General features: G+C 38.6%; 1 protein-coding gene across 1 annotated transcript; it reads right to left on the minus strand.

Moving 5' to 3' along the window:
• Window positions 1-516: 516 nt before the first annotated feature.
• Window positions 517-19,718, minus strand: TMF1 (TATA element modulatory factor 1). Its single transcript, XM_074835960.1, has 17 exons — window positions 19,434-19,718; window positions 15,771-17,014; window positions 13,896-13,999; window positions 12,888-13,014; window positions 11,830-11,935; window positions 11,053-11,195; window positions 10,297-10,463; window positions 9,977-10,133; window positions 9,389-9,481; window positions 8,625-8,781; window positions 7,667-7,859; window positions 7,268-7,337; window positions 7,093-7,185; window positions 5,904-6,014; window positions 5,119-5,265; window positions 4,510-4,635; window positions 517-3,651 (listed from the first exon to the last, which is right to left on the minus strand). Exons 1-17 carry the CDS (start codon window positions 19,573-19,575, stop codon window positions 3,508-3,510), a joined length of 3,324 nt encoding a protein of 1,107 aa, XP_074692061.1. The 5' UTR covers window positions 19,576-19,718; the 3' UTR covers window positions 517-3,507.
• Window positions 19,719-19,918: the final 200 nt, after the last annotated feature.

Consider the following 19,918-nt stretch of genomic DNA (forward strand, 5'->3'; position numbering starts at 1 on the left):
GGGGCCGCCCCCGCCGCCTCCAGAAACTCTCATCCCCTGCCCCGCTGGAGGGGCCGCAGCCCACAGCGCCCCTCGGTTTTACCCCAGTCCTGCTTTGACAAGCGCCGCAGGCACCCACGCTTCTCCCCCCGTTTCCAGGTGGGAAATGGGGTACAGCCGCCACGGGAAACCCGCGGGAGGAGAAGGGGCCGACAGCGGGGCCCGCAGCAGCGCTGAGCCCCGCTACAGACACAGCTGACCCCGAAAGCTGTTCTGCTTGAATAAAGGAAATTAGCCTAAATTTCACATTACCTTTAATCCCATTACTGCGGCGCCTTTATAAATAAACCAGCCTCTTGTACCTAAATACCCGTGACACCGCAAGATTGTAACTGGCATTCGTAACTCTAAATTCAAACTACATTTGATAAATTCCAACTTCATCAGTATCTTCCTTTCATAGAACTAGGTTCATACACACCCAGCCACCACCAAACTATTCTTAAGTCTTTTCTGAAAGAGAACCAGAACACACTCTTAGCACAAAATTTTATTTTACCCTGACCCATGCTTTTTACAGTTTATACACATTTTACAACTAGAAAACAAAGTTCCAATTTCACCATACGATAAACCATTTTGTTTCATATTCAGGATCATGGTAGCCCTTAGTAAAACATACGTACATAAACTGCAACAAATTTATAGCAGGACAAAAAAAAGAAACGGAACTAACCCCCTCTCTCATGTACGGCCACCTGTGATTTTGAACATCATCTCCTCTGTTCATAGAGGCAACACCGTGCTGAGAAGTGAGTACCAGCCCAGTCTGCACCTCACCCAAACCTACCTTCCACAGAGCAGGAAATAAACCTCCCCAAACAGCTTGCTGTGAGTAAGCCTTTAAAGAGCATTTTTCCATACTTGCATATGCAGAGAAAATGAGGTATAAATTAGTTGCTTTCAGAAGGAATATTCTAAAACAATAAATTTAAACAGAAGTGGGCATTCTGACCTAAGTCCTTCCATTTTCCATGTTACTTTTCTAGGCAATGTCAGCAAGAGCAGTGAACTTAAGGTGTCCAAGCAGACATAAATGCTTCTTCAAAACAAGCATACAAGATTTATATCAGAGATGACCAAAATGAATACTTTAATGTCTACGTTACCTTCCAACAGCCACTTTGTTTCTAAGGCTTTGATAATTAAGACACAGTAGGCCATCTGATTCTTATGTGACAGTAAACGTTGCACTAAACGGGAATAAAGAATCCAAAAATAGTCAATACAAGTATCTACACCTACTTTTGTAAAATTTAAAAGTCTAATACTCTGACAAATGCTTTTATATCTAAAACAGTTAATGCTGACTGCATGTTAAAATTTCCCATTTACCTAAGCTCTTCCTGAAAACCCAAGATAGTCCAAGACATACTCAAAACTGCACCTGTGTCAGCCCTTCAGGAGTACCTACTCACACATTACGCAGGAAATGTTACCTTCAAAAGCACTAGCAGCAATAGGTCCACATAAAAGTTCAAAGGAATTTTTTTTAATGGACTGCTGCATTTGTCTACCAAGACCGTAAAAAAATGGTGAAAATCAGCAATTTATTGATTTGCTGCAGTAGATAAAAGCTGAATAGAAATTCTAATCTTTGATCATCACAAAAAGTTGCTTTCTTTTTTTAAGAAAAGGCTGAACTTCTAACATTTGCACATCATAATTCTAACACAACCAATCAGTAAGTTCCAACAAGTGTTTTTATATGGAGTGTGATTTTTGGGTTATTTTGCGAGAGGTTTTGGGGGGGGTTGATTGGTTTTTTTGAAACTTAAAGCAACCAACCACGCTTCAATATGAAGGCAAAGTGTTCAATTCTGAGTCTTTTTAGAAGAAAAATGGTTTCACCTTGGTTTCCAAAACTGAAACTAAGACAGTAAGAGGGTAGTTCTTTCCCACCTCCCCATAAAAAAAAAAAAGTCTTTTATCTTATTAAAGCAGTTAAATATTCTATGACACATAGGGAGTTAAGACAAAGTTTAGTGTTCTCGCTCTATGGCTTTACTGAAATCCTCAAAATAACTGCCTGAATCTCAAACTGAACTAGGCTCTTCCAAACATACCCTTGCCTGTGTAACTTCAGTGACCAACTGCTCTCCCACTGAGGAATAAATCCCGAACGCCTGTAGAAAAGTCTTATTACTGAAAGGCTCTTCTTCAGAAGCAACTTCTCATCATTCACAGCCTTTGCCTCTCTCAGGCCACTGAATACATAAGCAGGAACAGAGTTCTCTAACACAAATTACAACGCACAGAGGAGAAAAAAACCTCTCACGACAGAGGCAACAGTATGATAAGCAAAGAATTTCAACTGCCAAGTATTTCACACGAGTACCTATCATGGCTACAGTTGAGATGTCACAAAATATTTGCTCTCTGGAATGCAGAGAGGAAGACGCAAGCTTCTTCCCCCAATTCTCAGCATTCCCAAGGGTCTGATTCAAACATTTCCTCTGACATTACCAAAAATGCAGCTAAACTTCAAGCCACATAGATGCTATTTGACCAATACCTTGCTTAAAGAATGGCATGAGAAATACTTTGCAGCCACTGGAGACTTGCTTGAAAACTGTATTAAGTCACAGTACAAGTTTGCAAAAAAGTCTAAACCTTGCTAATTATGTACAAGGAATCATGAGAGCTGCAGCAATTAATTTAAAAAAAACAAATCACTCTTCTGCATTCTTCTGTTTGAGCTACTGTTAAAAATCAGCATCCAAATCTAGAACAAATACTAAATAGTTCAGATTTCTGGTGTTAGAAGTTGAACACATTTAGAATTACAAGCAGAGCCACTGTCTCTAGACAGCTCATGAGACAACACAAGCAATAGACAAGATGAAGCTGTAATTTATAAAGTCTCATCTGAGTCTCACACTCTGCTTAGATGTCTTAGTGTAAAATAGACTAATCTTATTTGTCTAAGAATAGAGAATTATCATCCTAACATGTTCAGATGTTGTGAGTACGAGATTTTCCTGTCATCAAAATTATGCTCCAGATAGCAAGCCACTGCTATTTTGTTATTAAAAGTTTACTAATGAGATTTTAGAAAAAAATCCTATTAAGAACACTTAAAAAAGACTTCTAACATTGTTTTCATAGATATACAGAGTTTATGAATCCAGGGCTACTTTAGTAAAACTCATGCCTTCCAGCGCTGGTCTCACAAGGTAACAATCATCATTTCTGCTACTGTTTACAAGTAAAATGGTCCACTGTTTAGCAAAAACTTAAATAAAGGGATGACTGAGAAAAAAAATTTAAATATTGCACAAATAATTTAACTGCAGACGGTACGAGACACTTAAAGCCTTGATTTTTTTGTCAGCATATGAACTCTATTATATAGTCACACTTTCTATAATACAGTTATTTTTTTTACAAGACATTTAAATTCAGCATTTACGTAAACAATTATCTTTACAATCTGTTATCATATAACGTGAAGAGTTCCAGCAGGAATTAATTTTGTCTTTGTTTTAAAAGTTCATCTATCTGAGTCTTGTACATGTTTTTCACATCTTCAAGATCCAGTCGGAGTTCTTCAGCTTCCTCTGCTTTCTCTCCATACATCTGAAGAATTGTATTGTATCTTTGATCCAAATCCTGCAAGGACATGGAGTTTGTTATCTGACTGTTTTTCAACTTTAAAAATGTTGCTTCTAGAATATTGTTTTACACTACTAGGGAAAATAAGTGTAGCATTATTTTATCAAAGGATAACTACTTTACAGTGAAGCACATAGTGAACTCTTCAAAAATACTTTATGCTTTGACTCTCTGAATATGACTAGAATTATACTCCAGATATAGAAGGAAGATATTCCAAAGACAAAGATCTTTGACTACAAAGAATTTGGGCTGGCTTCAGAGGATGTACTGAAGCACCTTGGAGTTCAGTTGCTATAAGCATTAAAAAACAGTTAGCAAACTGTAACCAAGTTTTACTACAGGAATGACCACAGTTTGTGAAATGTTTCATCAGGAAATTTAACATTCCGCATTTAAAGAACAATGATAATTTCCAAAATCAGTCTAAAACTATTTCCAGTATTTCAAGTTCTTACATGTTCAGATGATTAAAGTAATTGTCTTATTACCTGTATCAGTACTGCACACTCATTCAGCTTCTGCACCAAACTCTATATCCACACTATTTGTCAAAACACCTCTTCCTGTAAAAAGACTACTTCCAGACAAGTGTCTTAAATGAGAGAAACACAAAAATGTTCTCTCCCTGATTTAGCATGCAATCTTACGCATGGTGCACATTTCTAATATGTGGATTTTGAAGTGACCACGTAGTCATGGAATAGGCACTTTCAGATTCTACTATATGAAAAACAACACCCCAGGCTCTTCAGTCATTTATGATTAGGGACAGATTTTAATTCAATCCTAAATTCATAGGGGTATTTCTAAAAAAACCCAAACATATCAATTTTACTTGAGAAATACACTTACCTTTAACTGTGCACGTAATTTTGGTATTTCCTTCACTTTTTCTTCAAGTTCATCATTTTGATTTGTTAATTTCACTAGTTCTTCTGCCATTATTGATCGAGTTTTCTCAAGGTTTCCAATTTCAAGCTAAGGTAAACACTTTTAACAATTAGGATGAAAGAATTTACCATATTTATAAAACACTATCAAAATATTTTGATAAAGTAATTAAGGCTTTTTCTTAAGCCAGACTATGAAACAGCACACCCTGGAAGCACTCTCACTGTCTTCTCAAATCTGATCAGTCGTTTGTTTTGTTTTGTTTTTTTCCCAGATAGACAAGTTCAGTTTCCTGGATAGGTCCTTGCCAAAACAAAAAAGGAAGCAACAAATCCTTCTCTTGCTCTTCCCTACACATACCTCCAGTGACCATCCTGTTTAACAGAATGGTCATTAAGGGAAGAGAGAAGAGCGAATGCACTCCACTGTGAGGAGACGGACCAAGCTTTCTGAATATAAAATTGATTGCATATATTTTATCTTGAATATAAAATTTGAATAGGATATTGAGAGCATTAGTATTTACACTTATAAATGCCATGTTCGGTTATTTAAGATTAACTACAGTACCTGTAGATGTGAAATCTCTCCTTCTCTTAGTTTTAGCTGTGATTGAAGGTTTTCAATTATACTTGAACCTGCTCCCATCCTTATAGCATCGTAAAGATTGCTCCCACCAGTAGTTATTGGCCCAAATGAGTGATCGTGAGGATCATCCTACAAAAAAAAGGTGAGAAGCTTAAAATTAGACAAAGATGTGCACCCTTTGGAATCTTCCTTCTCCCAAAGTATTATTTCATTTCAGATATAAAATTATACTGCCACTAGGCAAGCATTTCAATGCTTAAAGTTTGGTTTTAAAACAAAAGCTTAAGGTGAATAGGTACAATTTAAGATAGCTCCTTCCTGGCAAGTTCTCGTGTCACCTGTACAACTGTCATTTAACTTGGACACTGATAACCATATCCATAGGAAAGCAGCAGACTCCACACAGATCACACCAGTCAATGACACTGCCTAGGGGACAGGGTTGTGCCCCAAACCAAGACTGCTAGCAAAAATAAACCGATTTGACTCCTACTAGTGTTATTCAATTCTTCTACATGAAATTAGACACATGAACTCAGCACCAGTACATGTATATATCACTCTGCAACAGAAGTTGTAGTTTCACACTTTCACAGATGTTTTACAGTCACAGACATCTTGTAAGCAGGCTTCGGATGTTTTTACATAGGATTACCTTGTCTAAAGCCAACATACTCTTCAAGAGTCATTTTCTACATTAGTAACATTTTTTGAAGAAGAAAGCAAGCAGTCTGTCAAAAAAAGCCTATGTAACTGATACGTGATACCTGTGAGAGGAAAGATGTCTGAAGACCTGCCATGTCCACTCCACTTATGGAACTAGAGCGTGACATAGTTGGAGTACTTGAAACAGTTTCAACCGTAAATGACTTCCGATCCTTAAAAAAAAAAAAAACCACACACACCCACACACAACATCACCAGTTAGATAAAGAAAAAACTTTACAAGATGGTGAAAGACAGATTCCATAAAGAACAGAATGCCCTTTTCCACCACCAACTACAGAACAGTGTGACAGATAACCTTTCCCCTTCTCCTTCCCCATCCCTAAAACATATGGAAGTTCAACAATGAAAAATTACTGTGCTACTAACACTTCTAGCCTACATTCAAATCCCCAGACTTTTCAGGAAACAAAGACAGAGGTTGCAAATTACACTAAAAGAATTTCTCTTTCAAGTAGCCAAGGGAAATTTAGAGGCAGTTTTGTATGCCCAAATGTATCACATGAAGAATATCCTAAACCCAGAAGCGTATCTCTTTTTAGAACGCATGTTAATACACTTAATTAAAAATGTATTAATTCAATTCTGAGATTTCTCACATGCTAGTGCCTTACTGACATACCTTCCAGACTAACCTCTTTTTACCGTCAGCATCTGAAAGTACACTAGCCTCTGAAGAATAAAGCACTTAGAATTTAGAACTGGAGATGGTAAGAAACCAGTAATAGAAACAGTTTTACTTGAGTATCAACTGCTAATTAGCAGTAACAAAGTTACTGGTTATTGAGGACTGTTCTGTGACATATGACTTAACCTGGAAAGCACATGGTACCTTACGTACAGTCATGTGAAACACAAATCAGGAATTCAGTGGAAGCAATGCTAGTAGTCTAACCAAAGAAAATGAGTAGCTGCAGAAGAAAAAGAATCCACGAGCATCCAAAAAAACCTCAGATTAAACCAATCATTATCCATATTTTATCTCTTCTCAGGTTATACAGACTACTACTCAAGACTCATTTCAGTGAGCATCACGCAAGCACTTCTTTCACTGGAAATAAAAGGCAGTCACAATAAAGAGAAAGCCAAGTCCCTAATGCCCAGGCTGACAAGTCTATACTGTACTGCTCTAAGTCCACTTCATTGCTTATGACAATTTCAGGTTCTAGATACCTACTAAAAATAATGATAGTATCAGTAAAATTGAACAGAAATACTAGGTTTTGGTACCTTCTCCTTTGCTGCTTCTTGCACAAAAATTGCCTTCTTTCTTTCCTGTTCAACTTTCATCTTTTCCATTTCTAACTGAGTAGCTAGCAGCGTCTACAAAAATAAATACAGGTTGTTAACTCCTGCTAGCTCAGACTGCAGTGATAGCATAGCTTAAAGCTGAAATAAGCAATACCTTTTCTTTCTTCGCATCTTCCAAGGTTTTTGCATACTCATCTTTGAGTCCTTCTAGTTCAACCTCATACCTACATTGAGGAAAGAAAAGGTACAGCAAGTGAGTAAATAAGTATTCTGTGTTTGCTTTAGATTCACATACTTTTAAAACAAACATAGCTTCAAGGCTTTAAAACATTATGAAAGTAATACACTTCAGATAATCTTTAGCATGAAACAAAATACCCTTAACAAGCTGGGCAACTTTATCAATTGCTGTCATTTTGCACAGTCATACCACCCAAAAGAACCAAGTCTTCCAACTTGCAAAGAGATCTGCTGCAGATGGTCACATACGAGGCAGCTTACTCCATTTCGCTACAATTTTCAAGAGACACTGTTAACCAAAAATGCAACTCACCTACTGTTTTCATTTTCCATTTTCTTCAGCCTGTTTCTCTCCACTTCCAGCTGAGCCTGAAGGCGTGTATTTTCTTGCCTTAAAAGACTATTCTGAGATTCAGTAGAAGACATCTGAATTTTATTAGAAAGAAGTTCTTCTGTAGCAGCTCGTTCTCTCTCAGCAGCCGCTGCTAGAAGAGTTTGAGACTCACCTAATATTAAGAAAAACATGGAATTTAACTTTTTTGATCAAACACCTGGAACATGGGCCAATTATTTAAGCATCAAAATGGAATTTGAGATTTTTTTAGATTAACTTTTCTTTTTAAAAAAAAAAAAAAACACACTACCAAAACAACCCCAGAATTTTTTTCTGCTGTAAAGCAAATTAAACATTTTCCACCATACAGTTAGAGAAATAAAGCAATGCAGAACAAGGAGACTTCATACTCTTTCAGAATGCAATATACAACTACAGAGTGCCTCCAGAAAAAAAAAGTAATTTCTCTGGGTCCAACTTTGGACATTCTATGAATTTTTCATTTAAAATACTAGATTACTACTGTATCAACAAATCTATGTCTCATTACCTATGCAGTTAGGTAAGTAAATGATTCAAAACTTTACAATACAGAATCTAAGCACCAGACTTGACAACTGAAAATGCTGAGGTACTTCCAGGGTCTCAAGGTCCATCCTTTCTTTAGATGCTGTAAGGACATGTACACCTTAACACCTCTATCTTACAATCTTACGTACACACACTGTGTTTTAAAGAGAATCAGTGAATTACCTGTCCAAGAACCTTGACAGAATACCCCAACACACCATTTCCTTACAGACAAGCATTTTGTGCTCATCCCTCCTGACCCACCATCTACGCTCTGGACAAGTGTCAAGCTCTTTTCATTTACCTTCAGCCATCTCCCCTCTTCATCAAGAGCCTCACTATTCAGTAAAAGCTAAAAACCTCTTACCAAGTCTGTCAGAAAGATTCTTTTCCAATTTTTCCCATGCGGAGGTTTGTGCTCCCAGCGTGGCTTGCAGATTTTCTATCTGCCGGAGAAGTGGCCGTGTAGCAGATGTAACACTTTGACTTAGTTCTTGGTTTCGGCTCTCTGCTTCTTGGAGTCTCTGAAATCACAAATTAAATATAATTAAGCTTTAAAATCATATGATGGATTAAAAGATCAATACAGAATTCAGCTATACACGTAGCAGTTGCTTTACATTCTAAAACTCATATGTTCAGACTCACAGTAAAGTGTGAAATTCCAAGATAGAAGCCTAACATTTTTAGATACACGATAAAACAACAGCCCAGAAATTTACATTTCAAGAGCCCTCTGGACATCACTTGAAACATTTTGGCAACGATCTATCTTCTGGACCTTAAGAACAAGAAAAACATTAAGCAGTAGCTAAAGAGTCATTTAAAACAAATTTGCTAGCAATTTTAGAATACTATTATAATCCTAATGGCTGTACTTCGTCTTATGCTAAAAGGATAGCATTACGTTTAAAAGGCATCACAAAAATTATAATTTTGTTTTCAATACGTGATTAAAAACCCATTTCCTTCAATATTTTTATTGTTGTTCTACACGGGACAAATACTACAGGTAACCAGGAAAAACAAAGCCTCTTTTTCAGGCTATTAATGTCATGCTAGCATTTAATTTTTAGTTTGTAGACGCCCTCCTTGCAGACACAAGTTGGCATCATCTATTTGTTACAGCACCTGTTGTAGTTCACCGATTTCCTGGCGTAAATAATCTTCTTTTCTTGCTGCCTGCTGTTCTGCACGTTGCAGTGCTAGCCTCAGGTCTGCCACCTAAATAAACAAGATGCCATCACTAATTTCTTGCCAAAAGTTATAGTGCCACCTATTCATTGCTACAGTCCTACACCATTTTTAAACACTGTTTGGCAGAGTATGCCTGTTTTCAAGTTAAAGGTTTCAGTTCTGCATTCACACAAATAGTTACACTTATTTATCCATCACTAAAAACTTTGTCCAGCTAAATTTCTTGAATTTTACATCATGGTAAGAGCACTACAAACTTAACATAGAGCCTGTCAAAGTCCCTTTCTTTAGACATGTAAAATTAAAAGTATTTTTTAATAAAACTAAAATTTTAAAGCTTAGCACAACTACCACTAAAGAGTGAACGAGTTCACAGGAAAGAAATCCACTGGGTATCTGCTAAGTACACAAAAATGAGTTCCACCTTATATTGCATCTGGTTCATTACATCAGATGCACACACCATCTGAGTACATTCATTTGTTCAATGGAAAAGTTTTATTCACTGCATTTAAGACTTACCTGAATTGCCAAAGCTTCTTGTTGCTGTCGTGCCTCATCCTGGGCCTTCTCCAGAGCTAACCCAAGCTCTTCCTTTGCCTTCATTTCCCGACTTAGGGCTGCTTCTTGTGCCTCACTGTCCTTTGTAGCATTAGCTTTATGCAGATCTGCAAGTTCCCTGGGGAGTGAAAAAAAAAGCAGCAAAAAACCTGCTTTTTACAATTTATACAATGCCAACAGTGACTTTGCAAATAACTTTGTCATATATTAATATTTCACAAGCACTGCACAAGAAATAGACACAGAAGCTGAATCTATGGTTGAAGACAGACACTGCTTACTTGTATGCACTGTCAAGTGCTGCCTGGACACTTCTGTTCCGTTCTTCAAGGTCTTCCACTTCTGCCTGAAGTTTAGCAAGATCCTTTTCTTGTCGCTCTACAACACTGTTCAGTTGTTTAATGCTGTCTCGATGTTGCTTCTCCAGGTCTTCCTTGCCATCAAGCACCTATGAGAGTGCAAGCAAGAAGCATGAAACTAATCCCAGTACATGAGGTAGACAGTGTCATCTGAGCACAATGACAACTGTGGCAACCAATTCAGGATGAAGTTACACAGAACCACTAAACCCATCTAACACTTTGCCAAAACAGAAAGGTTTTGCTCCCCAGAGCATCTCCATCTTCCCCAGAGGAGGGAGCTGCTCTTCACCACAGTTTCATACACTTCCTCATACTGGGTCTGCTGCTTGTGAGCTCTTGGTTCAATCACCAGCTGAGCAAAACCACTGCCCAAATTTTGTTGGTACAGGTTTTCCAACTAAAATTTAGCGTACTGAAGTGGTCAGCCCACCTGATAACCAGCAGTGCAAGTGCAAACAAGCAGCTGGAATGATACCTGACCGCAGTTTTAAACTGCTCTGAGAACACACACAGAAATCACAGCTCAGTGTTCCAATAATATGAAACAGAGAATTCTCCCAGGAAAAAATATCAGCCTATCTAGAGCCTCCCCAAAAGGCTACTCTGCAGCTAGTATAGAAAGCTTTAAAAAATAAAAAAAATAAAAAAAAATCACCCCACAACCAAATATCTCACCTGTTTTAAATGTTGCAACTCCTCTTCCAATTCCTTAATCTTTTTGTTCTGTTTTGTGTTGGTATTTTCTCTCTCTTTTTCTTTGGCTCTTAATTTCTTAATAATGTTGGAATTGTGCAGCTGCTGTTTGGAAAGTTTTTCTCCTGTGAAGAAAATGAACATAAAGCTAGTACATACTGCTGTTATTCTATGAACTCTCTCTATTCACACCTCCCCCTGTTCTTCAGTCTTGTGAAAATAATAATCAAATATGTATGGAAATACTCTTACATTTTTTTCATGCAAGATCTTCAGTTTTATCTGACCTTATCCTGAGATGACCTTGCTACACTAAGCTATAGTGAGATAAGATAGGCAGTGAAAGGCTTAGAAAGTAAAGCAAATGAGCTCAACACGTCAGGAAAAATACCAAAATGACCTGTTCATTTAGTAACTATATTTTACTTCAAAAATTTAAAAGCAGCAAGAGAAACACTGTAGAAACACCCTGAACAATGCCCTAGTTAAGATTTCTGCTGAATGGAACGTGGAGCGTTGCGATGCATGCTGGTTTTCTCTCACAGCACCTTTTACTGAATACTGCAGAAAGAACCCCTCTAGCCATCTGTATTTGACTGATCCCTCATGTTGCTCTTCACTCTTAAACTAAATGGTTCAAACATTCAGAAACATGCTTCAAATGTTGTATTTAGTCCCACATAAAGAAGGCTTGTATGTGAAGGCAGTACATTTCAAATTATTCTACAATTTTTTATTCTTAAAAACTTTGATTCTCACCTTCCTCCATTAATCCTTTGATTTGCTCTTCTTTTTCTTTCAGTAATTCAGCAGTTTCATTGGTATTAAGTCTAGTAGCCAATTCTTCTTTAATAGTCTTTACTTCCTAAATAATAGGATAAAATACATAGGACCATTTATTAAAATATATTTAGGGAAAAACACACAGTAAGTTACACTGATCACTTTTTTCTTCTCCCCTTCCTCTCAAAAGGCTTTTCGTTGAAAACAATTTCAGTTGGAAGGGAACTTGAGATTATCTGATCAAATCAGATTGCTCAGGGCCTTATTCCATCAAGTTTTAAAAACCTCCAAGGATTGAGACTCCGTAAATTCTCTGTACAATCTGTTCTAACCCCTCCTTCCATTTCCACTTTCTATACTTTAAACTTTTGCAATAAAAAGTTATATTCACACACAGGTATCAGATAATTTTCCTATTTCAATTTACGACTGTGCCAACACAGTGACACATATAGCGACAAAACAACTGTGAAAAATATTTTTTTTCCAGTTACAGATTTGAGTTTACTTGTTGCAGACTAGCAATAAGCTAGTGAATTGTAATGCTGTGATACCAGGTCAAGAACATTTCAACTCCATGAACTTGTGTTGCGGCAGACTTCTTTACTCATTCCAAACCAGTCTGTCATCAGTCCTTAATTTTCCTACCAGTTAATCCTCTACAGAAGACATTCCCATTCTTCACCACTCCCCCAACACCCCCAGGCCATTCTTCTCCGTCACACCCATGCAAACACATATATGGCACAAAAATGAGAGCAGACATTAGAACTTTTTTTCCTAAAACCAGACTAACTTTAACTTAAATGAGTTCCCTAACTTGGTCTGCAACACAGCTGGGAGAATACATGTGTCAACACAAAGAAATAACAAGCAGCCTGGGAGGCTAGAATCAGCTTCCTCATTACTAATACCATGAGAGAACACCTGTCAGTCTCATGCTTTTCCCTAGCTTAATTTTTATGAATTTACCTCAAGAAATTTAACTATATTCTAAAATAATAAGCATTCATTTCACTAAAAAGCCACATTACCTTTTTAGCTGCATCTCTTTCTTTGCAGGCTAGCTGGAGCTTCTTTTCAGCATCTGCAATTCGCTGAGCAAACTCCTCTTTAAGAGATGAAAGGCTACTGCTCTCTTCTTTCATTCTAAACATTTCACTACATTTAAAATTAACATTTCAGAACAGTTGCATGGTTATGTGACATTCCAAGCAGTTTGCAACAGGTTGTCTTAAATGCTTTCAAAATGTTTTTTTGGGTTTATTTTACATGTGTTAACCAGAAGTCAAAAAAACACAGCCATACTAGAAGCACTAATCAAAGATCTTTATTAATTCAGTAATTTACCCAGGAAAACAATGAAATGCTTGATTTACACCTTAAATGTTTTGCCCCTTTATCAATTTCTTTCTGATTATCCAGTCTGTATCATATACAGGGCAAATGATTAAATGTATATTTAAGGTAAGATCAATTCAGTCATTAAATGATGCCTTCACATATTATCTGTAATTTTTTAAACTTGATATTTGATCAATAAACTAGTAAATCCAAATTCTCTTTTCCTTTTCATTTTAACTGAATTAAATAATGAATTCAGGTTTTCCCCCTACAACCAGCCTTTCTACTACACTTTCACTGACCACACTTTAGTCAGCAAATTACTTAGTAAATCAAGTTTATCCATCTGTATCAGAAAACTCAGTCTCCCCTAGTAGCTGAATCCAGTCTTATAACAAAGATCTTTATTAATAACCAAGTCTGACTGTACACATCTGTTTGCCATTCCTACTGCTTGCTTACTGAGAAATCTTTCGCTAGCCTCTTCTCAGAAGAGATTTTGGCCCCAAGAAAGAGTGTGGCTTTAAAAAAATACCATCACAGCACATGCAATCATTATTTCCACCTTTCCCAAACAGTGCACATCCCTTGCAACCTTTGCTCTAGTTATAAAGCTACTTGTGTTACAATATTGTCTACTGATTGTATTACAGTAAAATTACAGTTACACCCACTACTGTGTTTATTTTCATACTTACTCTTTCAGGTTATCATAAGCTTCTTCCAGGCGCGCCTTTTCTTTACTAGTACTTAATAACTGTATTTCCCTCTTCTCCAGTTTCTCAGTTAATGAATCAATCATCTGGACAATGTTTTTACAGATAAAGATCAGATGAATGGGACAATTAAAACACAAGAGGGGCAGGCTTCCCCTTTCCCCCCACCATTCCCTCCCAACACTATTTAAAGCTGAACTTGTCAATGTTTTTAGGAATTTGAGGTAAAAGTCAGTGAAGATTACCATGTTTCTGTCACATTAATTTAGAGCTAAGCAATAACTAAGCACAAGACACCTGTTTTCTACAGGTGTAGAAATCCTACTAAGGAAGCACATGTGGCTCATCTAAGTTCCTCAACAAAATCATCAACAGTTATATTTAATTATAAATGAAGTTTTTAAACAGAGGTGAGAGCCTATAAAACTATAGCTAACATTAACCACTAAGACTCCCAGTGCTCCTTATAGCACTCTTTACAGAATAAGGTCTCTTCTGTGAAAGCTTAGCACAAAGCAGCAAAACAGCATCAGATGAGGGAAGAAAACTTTCAGGCAGGGTCAAGAGCTCTTAGACCACGTCATTGAAATCGTTTCTTAATACCAGATTTTGGAAAGTTAAATATAGAGAAATGACACAAACATAGATGCAAATATACAAATATTTAAAAAATTAAACAGATTCTGTAAGTGTAGCTCAATACAGACAATGAAAGACAAAATTTGCTGTTTTTCTATTTCCCACAATGTGTAACCATTTAAGTTAGGAAAACTTACAGATAACAGTTCATGGCTTTGGAGTTCCCCAAGGAATTTACACTGACATTCTGTAAGATTTACACACAAGAAAAATGCTTTCCTTAAAACCCAGATTACATCTGGGTCTTACGAACTCCCACACGCAATTGTTTTTCCCTTATTACTATCAGAAACAGCGTCAGTATTGCAAATGTGCCTACAGGGCAAAGCCAGGAGTAGAGACAATTATGTCACATATTATGCACACAGACTATGAGCAAAGCAAAACGCAAAGAAACAGAGCAAAACACACATCAAAGGAGCTCAGAAGTTAAAAACAAGAATAGAAGGGACAGTAAGGTAACCAAGGAAATGGAAAAAAGAGATAGCGCAAACAATACATTGGCAGAACTGGACAAAACACACTGCTTGAAAGCTCCGGTTTAGGCTCCCATACACTTGAATACCCTACTTCATCACATTTCTAGTCATTCCATCTATCTAAACTAGCTATACAAATTTCTCTTAATCTATTCACTATTCATAACTATGCTTATCTTCTTCATTAAAAGCCCAGTGTACCTTCTTTTTAAAAATAAAGACAATTTTTGCTAAAAAACAAACATTCATTTATCTAGCAAAAAGGACTTATTTACACTACTGCTGTCCTCAAAGAACATGAATAATGCTCCTAGAATGTAATCAAATTTGGACAGTTTGTAAGTCTGTGGAAAAAAATGCTTGCAAAATAGTATCTTGATAATTGCTGAAATACTAAACCCTTGTACTTCCACAATTCAAATCAAAATCATTCAAGGAATCTCCTCCACGTTTCACAGAAAAAAAAATTATACCAAAGAATTAAAATAACACATTTGACTTACCAAGGCTTCCTGTTTGCTAGCACTATTCACAATTCACAGTAACGGTAACTAGGCGGGTTAGGTGAAACCCAGAACTATTTAACCAGAAATTTCACCAGTGTTCTTTCACTGCAGATCAGGGACAGTTTTCTATAAGGTAAGGTACTTCAGCATCAATTAATATGTTCACATAAGGTGATGATAGGAATTTCACTTGTAATTAAAGGGTGTGTTTGCAAAAAACATTTTACAGTTACCTTTTTAAACTCTTGCTTTTCAGTGTCCTCTTCTAACAATTTTTCAACAGCATCCTGCTGCGGCGGCTCAGTCTCCTCTTTCACAGTCTGTTCTTCAACAGTTTGCACAGTAGCAACCAAAATATCGGGCTGCTCAGAATTAACGGGGGTCGCGCTTCTCCCGCTCTCTTCCATCTCAGCTTCCTCAGCATGTAAAACAGAAGCGTCATTCAAGTTTTCAGATTTATTTTTTAGGGCATCAACCATTTCTGTCTTTGGTGCAGAAGGACTGACAGCGACAGATGCTGAAGCAGAAGCCCTGCCTGATAACTCATCATCTGAATTTATTTCACTTACACTTCTACTATCTAAAGACTGAACGCTAAATGAATCAATTCTTTCAAAAGCATCAGAGGAGCAGCAACTCTCAGTCATTTTTTGGAAGTCATCTAAACGATTATAATCTGCACAGGCAGATGTAGATAAAAGCTGAAATGATGTTTGCATTAGATGAAGACTGGATTTTGAATCTGCAGCTTCTTGTCTTGAACTTACTGAGCTCTCACTTATTACACTTTCATGGTCCAGAACTTCAATATCACTAGTTGTGGATGTCCCCGAGGAGAAAGTGCTAATTGGAGGTGACGGTGTATTGCTTTGCCTGTCCTCAGTCTTTCGTTCCTTAGTTTCCAAACCCATGTCTTTTGTACCTGCATTAAGGGGCTGTGAAGTGCTATCCCGCACACCTCCCCTCCCATCCCCTCCTACACTCAATTTTTCATTAAGAGCATCTTCAGGTGCTTCCAAACTTAGAGCTGACACATTTTTGTCAGTAACTTCATTTGTGCTTTCTTCAGGCTTAGCATTAGACTTCAGCACAGAATTCTCTTCTGATTTCTCCTTGGGAATATCGAGGTTTTTCAAGTCCACTAGGACAGCTACAGAGGAATCCTTTACTTCTGCCTCTGTCGTCACCGGTACTTCCAGCTGACTGGGGTGCTGAGACTCCTTTAAAGTGCTTTTCACTTCCTCTTTGGGTCGCTGTGATTTGGCTGGAGGTTTGGACACCACTGGATTTTTCTGTATACTCTGAACTTCTGTCGGAGAGAGAAAGGCACTGAAGAAGTTTTCAGATTCATCTACTACCGTCCTCCTCACTGGCTTAGTGATTGCTGTTGGCGATATTGGCTGGTTCTGTGGTTCTGTATTTGAACTTAAGCCCCAGGAAGATGTATCCCATCCTCCACTTATGAGAGAATTTGTTCCTAAAACAATAAAAAAGGAGATAGGCCAAGAACATTTAAAATTTATTATTTGTCAGTATTTGTCTTTTTAGATGCAACAGCTCAGGAAAAAAAAAATGTTTTCAGCATCATATAACTTAAAGCAAATATTATACATGATCATAAACAGCATCGTTTTCATTACTGCTTCCTTACAAAGCTTGGAACTGATTTTTAGACAAAGCATAAACAGTAACGTAAGTAAAGACAGAAAGAAAACATACACAAATTACACCAGTAAATCCAAGAGTGACAATTCCAGAAAAAGATGGGGAGAAGCGTCTGGGAAGGGGAAACAAGCCCACACGGCATTCTGAAAGCTATAAGGGCAAATCTGAAGAATCTTTGGGCACAAAAAGCAAGCATTTCCTTTGCAAAGGGAACAAGCAAAAAAGAATGTGACCTCCTGCTTCCCACAGTGAGAGCAAGCTAGGCAAAACAATCTGAAAAACTGTAGTTTAAAAAGGAGAGAATTACACAGATTACAAAAGGAGGAAACAATTACTAGGTCTTAAAAGTTATCTGCCAGTTGCACACAGACAAACATGTCACACAGCATTACAGAAAAGGGAAAAGAGTTTTAAACATTTGTAGAATTTACATTGTAAGAAGGGTTCTTGCCCTTTCAGTTTGTGACATATTTTTCCTCACAAACCAAGCAACAGCACAAAGCTGACAATACAAATTGTCAGCAGCCCAGCTAAGATAATAGTTTCCTTCTCCTGTGGAGAAATACCAAATTGATGAGTTCTGAAGCTGCCCTGAAACAACATCAACAGTTTCTATTATTGTATTTCTTCAGGTTTCCCAGGACTTGTCAACAGCAAGGTTAGTAAGAATTTCAGCATCAAATTCTAGTAGTATCCCAAGTAAGAAAGATAAATCAAAAAATCTCCAATTTTATTTTGTACCTACAAACATAATCTACATAATATAAATATTTCAGGCTACTTAAAAACAAGCTCACTTTATACAGCAGCATCTATTAAGAAACCACTGAATTATAATATTTAAAGCAGACTACCCCTTCCAGAAACTGTTGACAGCTACTGGCCTCAAGATCTCAAATTCAGATAATTACTGTTCTCATTGCCAAAAATACCACAAACATCTGATTTATTACTACCTTGTCCATGATTCAATAGCTACAGAAAAAGCCCTGTGAGTGAACTGTAACATTCAGAAAATATTAACTTTTTTTAAAAACAAGTATTTTTTCCCTGAAAAACAGATTCAGGCTGATCTTTGCTGCTCTCCTTATGAATTACAGAACTACTATAAATACCAAGATATAAATTAAATTTAAAAATGCTTTGGACAACTCTGAAGTTTTAAGAAACTAAGCATGACACAGTCTTCTATAAACAATTCCTGTAATATAAGATGTCACTGGAGTAAGTGACTGCCAAGCCCTTGCTCCCACAAAGGGATGAAGACATGCAAAACCGACCCAACACTTTGCAAGAAACCAACCTTAGAAAACACTTTCAATTGTTACAGCTTTCAGTTTTCAGAAATCTAATTCTGCTGTGGCTATACGTGGAAATAACCTCCTCCTACAAATACACACGTTTTCTTCTATGTATAGTCGCAATAAGGACACAGATTCCAGATGACTTAGTTTCCTGTCCTTTTCTTTATTCATTCTTATCTTTAAGGTATTATTTATGGAAAAAAAATGTTTGTAGCAAGAGGGCTCCTTTTTGCTCCTTCATTTCCAAACAGTAGCTTAGGACTGGTCATTCTTTCAGGTTCTACATTAGCACACGTACAAAGCAGACACTTCCTCATAACCAAGCCCTGACAATTTTTCCACCAACACATTCCTTTCAATAGATGTTCGAGGATGATGAACTTAACGCCACAAAAAGTAGAACCTTCACTTAGTTTACACGGACCACATTTTCAGCTTCTGCTCTATTCTTCCTGTCACAAAGAGTGAATCCATGCACGCCTGAAGGAACGCAATTTTCCCTTTTTTATAAACTGATGTTTTCATCACCTATTAGTCCCTCGGCAACAAAAATAACGCCTTAAGAAATACGAGTATGAAGCACAGTGCTACCTATGCAAAGGTGACAACCACCAGGTCCTGCGTGTGCTGCTGAGGCTTCCTCAGCTTTTTGTCAGTGTTATCCCTCCCTCGTCTGTAAGGGGGGACCGACGAGTACCACAGGCATTGCAGAACGGGCTTTGGACAGGAAGGGCTGGTTAAACCGCCACAAGTGTAACCCACCGCCCCGGGTTAAGGGGTTGAGACAGGGGAGGGTGAGGGGAAGGCGCCGCCCCGGCCGAGCCCGCTGCAAGGGCCGGGCCGGAGGCCGGGAGGCCAGGCGGCTCAGCCGGCCCCACACGGAGGGCTGGGGGCACGGCGAGGGCCGCCCCCATCGCCCACGCTTACCGTCGCCGTAGTCGGGGATGACGGCGTCGGGCCAGGGGCTCTCCTCGGCCTGGATGTCCAGCACCCGGTCGATAGACTTCTGGGCCTGCGACAGCGCCTGCTTGGCGAAGCTGGACAGCTGCGAGGCATTGAACCAGCTCATCCTCCGCGCTGCCCGGTCCCGCGCGGAGGCGGCGGCACCGGGCCAGAAGCACAGAGGCGGGCGGGGAGCGACGCGCCCTCAGAGCCCGCTGCCCGGCGGCGGCGGGGCCGGCGGCCTCGGGCTCGGCTCCGCGCGGAGGGGAGGGAGGGCGGCCCCGCGCCTGCGCGCCGCCGGGCTCCACGTCGCAAACAAGCCCGCGCGCAGCCGCCCTCCGGCCCCGCCACACGTCCCGAGAGGCGGAGCAAGGCCTTCCGCCTCGGTACCCGTCATGGCGGAGGGGCGAACCCGCCTCCACTTCCGCCTCGGTACCTGTCATGGCGGAGGGGCGAACCCACCTCCACTT

The sequence above is a fragment of the Strix aluco genome, chromosome 11 (assembly GCF_031877795.1).
Source record: "Strix aluco isolate bStrAlu1 chromosome 11, bStrAlu1.hap1, whole genome shotgun sequence".
In the NCBI taxonomy this organism is placed as follows: domain Eukaryota; kingdom Metazoa; phylum Chordata; class Aves; order Strigiformes; family Strigidae; genus Strix; species Strix aluco.

Coding starts and splice junctions, on each gene's coding strand:
- TMF1 (XM_074835960.1), bottom strand. CDS start 19,575: ATGAGCTGGTTCAATGCCTCGCAGCTGTCCAGCTTCGCCAAGCAGGCG. Junction 17,015..19,433: donor CATCCCCGACTACGGCGACG/GTAAGCGTGGGC, acceptor TTATTGTTTTAG/GAACAAATTCTCTCATAAGT. Junction 7,338..7,666: donor ATGGAAAATGAAAACAGTAG/GTGAGTTGCATT, acceptor TCCTCAATGTAG/GTATGAGGTTGAACTAGAAG.